The sequence below is a fragment of the Etheostoma spectabile genome, chromosome 15 (assembly GCF_008692095.1).
Source record: "Etheostoma spectabile isolate EspeVRDwgs_2016 chromosome 15, UIUC_Espe_1.0, whole genome shotgun sequence".
Lineage (NCBI taxonomy): Eukaryota > Metazoa > Chordata > Actinopteri > Perciformes > Percidae > Etheostoma > Etheostoma spectabile.
The window spans coordinates 26,175,521-26,178,612 of NC_045747.1; the positions used below are offsets into that span (position 1 = coordinate 26,175,521).

At 42.0% G+C, this 3,092-nt stretch overlaps 1 protein-coding gene across 1 annotated transcript in view; it reads left to right on the plus strand.

The window, feature by feature from the left end:
- il16 (interleukin 16) overlaps nt 1–3,092 on the plus strand; it is a 56,590-nt gene that overhangs the window by 9,641 nt on the left and 43,857 nt on the right. The window contains exons 3-4 of the mRNA XM_032536537.1: nt 539–806; nt 1,815–1,954. Coding sequence (XP_032392428.1) covers nt 539–806; nt 1,815–1,954 — 408 coding nt within the window. The remainder of the gene's footprint in view (nt 1–538; nt 807–1,814; nt 1,955–3,092) is intronic.

Sequence of the window (3,092 nt, forward strand, 5' to 3'; positions counted from 1 at the left end):
ACTATCTGTCCAATCTGAGTTTGCTCTTGCATGACTAAAACAACCTTTGAACGTACACATGTTCCACCAAAACAAGTTCCTTTCTTTGCAGAGGCACCGTGGCTCCGCCCAAGATGACTGTGATTGGTTTAAAGAAATGTCAATAAACCAGAGCACGTTTTTCTCCCATCCTAGAATGCTGTGTGGACTAGCTAGACCCTCCTCCCCAGCGCTGTGGAGGAAGGTCTGGCAAAGCGAAACTAAACCCTTTGTGAAACATTGACAAATACATACAGAGAATGAATGTTGTATAGCTTTCTCTCATTATCTAGTTTGACAGTCAGTAAAAACGGCAAAATTATATGGTATTGGATCATTGTATAGACTCACATACTCACCGATACCAGTATTATAGGCTGTATTGGAGGCTTTTCCAATATTGGTATCGGTTTCAGAACGCATGTACCTGCTTTAATTTAAGGCTGCAATTCTTCAGTTTTCCAATCTTGCTATTCATGTCAATTAATGACCAAAACTGATTTCTTCCCGGACTGTCCAGGTCCCTGATCCTGTGTCACTCTAAGACAAATGATGACTGTTCAGAAGCAAGGCATGCTGGGGAAGTGTCAGATGGGTGCAGGACCTGGGGCCCAGGCTGCAGGACGGACGGGCCTGCTGTGGATCAAACCCGGTACAAAGATACAGAGAACGGACACTGGAGGACAACCCAGCACTCAGCCTTGGAGAGACGAGGAGGCGCTGAGGCGGATCATCCAAACACCCTCAGGGAGAACAAACGGAGTATACGGAGGTCCTTCAGCATCAAGGTACGCCTGCAGGGCCAGGGAAGGTTGGTGCACCCCTCGGATTTCAATTTGGATCAAATCTTTCAAAAAAGTTGTTTAAAAGTTTAAAAAGGATTCTGAAACTTGGTATTTGGATCACAATGATCCAATCCAATGTTCCTTTAAAAACTGGCATAAAAGTAAGATAGATCAGGTGATCCTGAATAGCAAAACATGGGATTTCCAAATCCGACCTGCGGCCCTTTACTGCATGTCCTTCCCCTTCTCTCTCCCCTTTCATTTCTGCAGCTGTGTGTCAACATTACCAAACCTGCCTTTAAACTACGCAGCAGTACAGTGGCGCCGGCAGCCATAATTCTGTACACACTGTGCATACATTTTTCTCTGTGAGACATGCGACGCATCTAATGATGCAACAGCTCTGTTCTGCTCTCTGCTCTGGTCACAGTGTAATATTTTTCATTAATTATACATTATCTCACCAACATCCTATCTACTATTAATCGGAACGTTAATTTTTATGACTCAATCTGTAGATAAACAGGTTGCTGGACACTGAATATCGCTAAATAGCATGAATATTGCATTCATGAGGCTTATCCCCTTTTGACCATATTCAGGATAGGATTTTTTACATGGCACACATAAATGTAGTATTCTTACATAGCAGTATGTACGTATATTGCTACTTTAACTCAAGTTAAAGCCCTTAACACTACTTTATACCTAGCTTTCCCTTCTAAACTGAAACTCCAAACACTATGGCCCATTTCATTCACTATTAAAGAAATATTTCACAGCAGTAATGTTTGACACCTCACTCACTCAGCCAGATGGTTGGTATGCTCATAAAGTTTGCTTTCTACCTCCCAGTATAAGGGTTCCCTTATACCTGTTCACTGTGTGTGTGTGTGTGTGTGTGTGTGTGTGTGTGTGTGTGTGTGTGTGTGTGTGTGTGTGTGTTTGTGTGTGTGTGTGTGTGTGTGTGTGGTGGTGTGTGTGTGTGTGTGTGTGTGTGTGTCGCTGTAGGAGAGTAGTATCTGGAGGATGTGTGTAGCCACAGGGCCCACTGAGGAGCTTTATGGACCACAAATGGGTGATAACAGCGTCCAGACAGAGGACAAAGGCACTAATGTGGAAACTGGGAGGAATGGAGGGAACCTAAACAGGTAAGAAGACACAGCACACTTCACAACTCTAAGCGTGTTATTTCTCAGGAATGTGTTGGGGAAAAAATGGTAAAGTTGCACTTATCAGGCTAAATTAGAAAGCGTGGCAGCCGAAGAAAAACATCACTAAGACAGAAAACATTGACTCATACTTCATAGATGAAGAAATGCTGGTGTTTGACATTTTTAACCCAATTTTCACCTGGTATTGCAGTTAAAAATGCATTGTTGCAGTTTCTAGGTTTGAATCCAGGTCGTTCCGGGCCTTTCTGTGTGGAGTTTGTATGTTCTCCCCATGTTTGCGTGGGTTACTCCGGGTGTTCCGATTTTCCCCCACCATCAGAAACATGTAGGTTCTCCAGTCAAGGCACTGGCTCAAAACTGGAGTAAGGCACTGTAAATGGCTGCTCACTGCTCCCTTGAGGGATGTGTTAAATGCGAGAATGAATTTTGCTACACGTATGTGTATGTGACAAAAAAGTACCTTTACCTATAGTACGGTCTGCAATCTTATGGCCAGACCTCATCTAACCAATCTGCGACTGTTATGCTTAGATATGAGGAAAGAAACAGCTACTGTTGTCACATACTGTATGATCTGCCATTTCTAGGGGCACTAATTTATGAAACGCTCCTATGGGTCATATTAGAGGGTAGGAATAAACGACTGATGTAGTTGTAGGGTTTAAAGGGGTATGGATTAAAAGTATGTAAGTATTATCAAGAAAATGTACATAAAGTATTAGTATTTAAAGTAAAAAGTACTCAGGACTGCAGAATGTTTTAGTTTTAAAAACATTTTAGAAACTGGAATTGATTAAAACAGTAACTATCCATCACCAATGAAGAAGGAACTCTCTGCTGAGTTCAATGATACCTCACACAAGGGTCTACCTTAAACAGTTCAAATGTCATGAAAATGGGCGTGGCTTAATCATAGGGGTGTGTCGAACCATCAGCGAAGTTGAATGACCCCACACACAAGACTCCGGCTGCACGATTATGGCCAAAATAATAATCACGATTATTTAGATCAAAATTTTGATCGCGATTGTTCTCATGATTATTTGTTGATTTTAACCAAAACAAATTTTATCGTCACATAGGCACATTTTATAACTGCAAGAGGGAGTGTGAT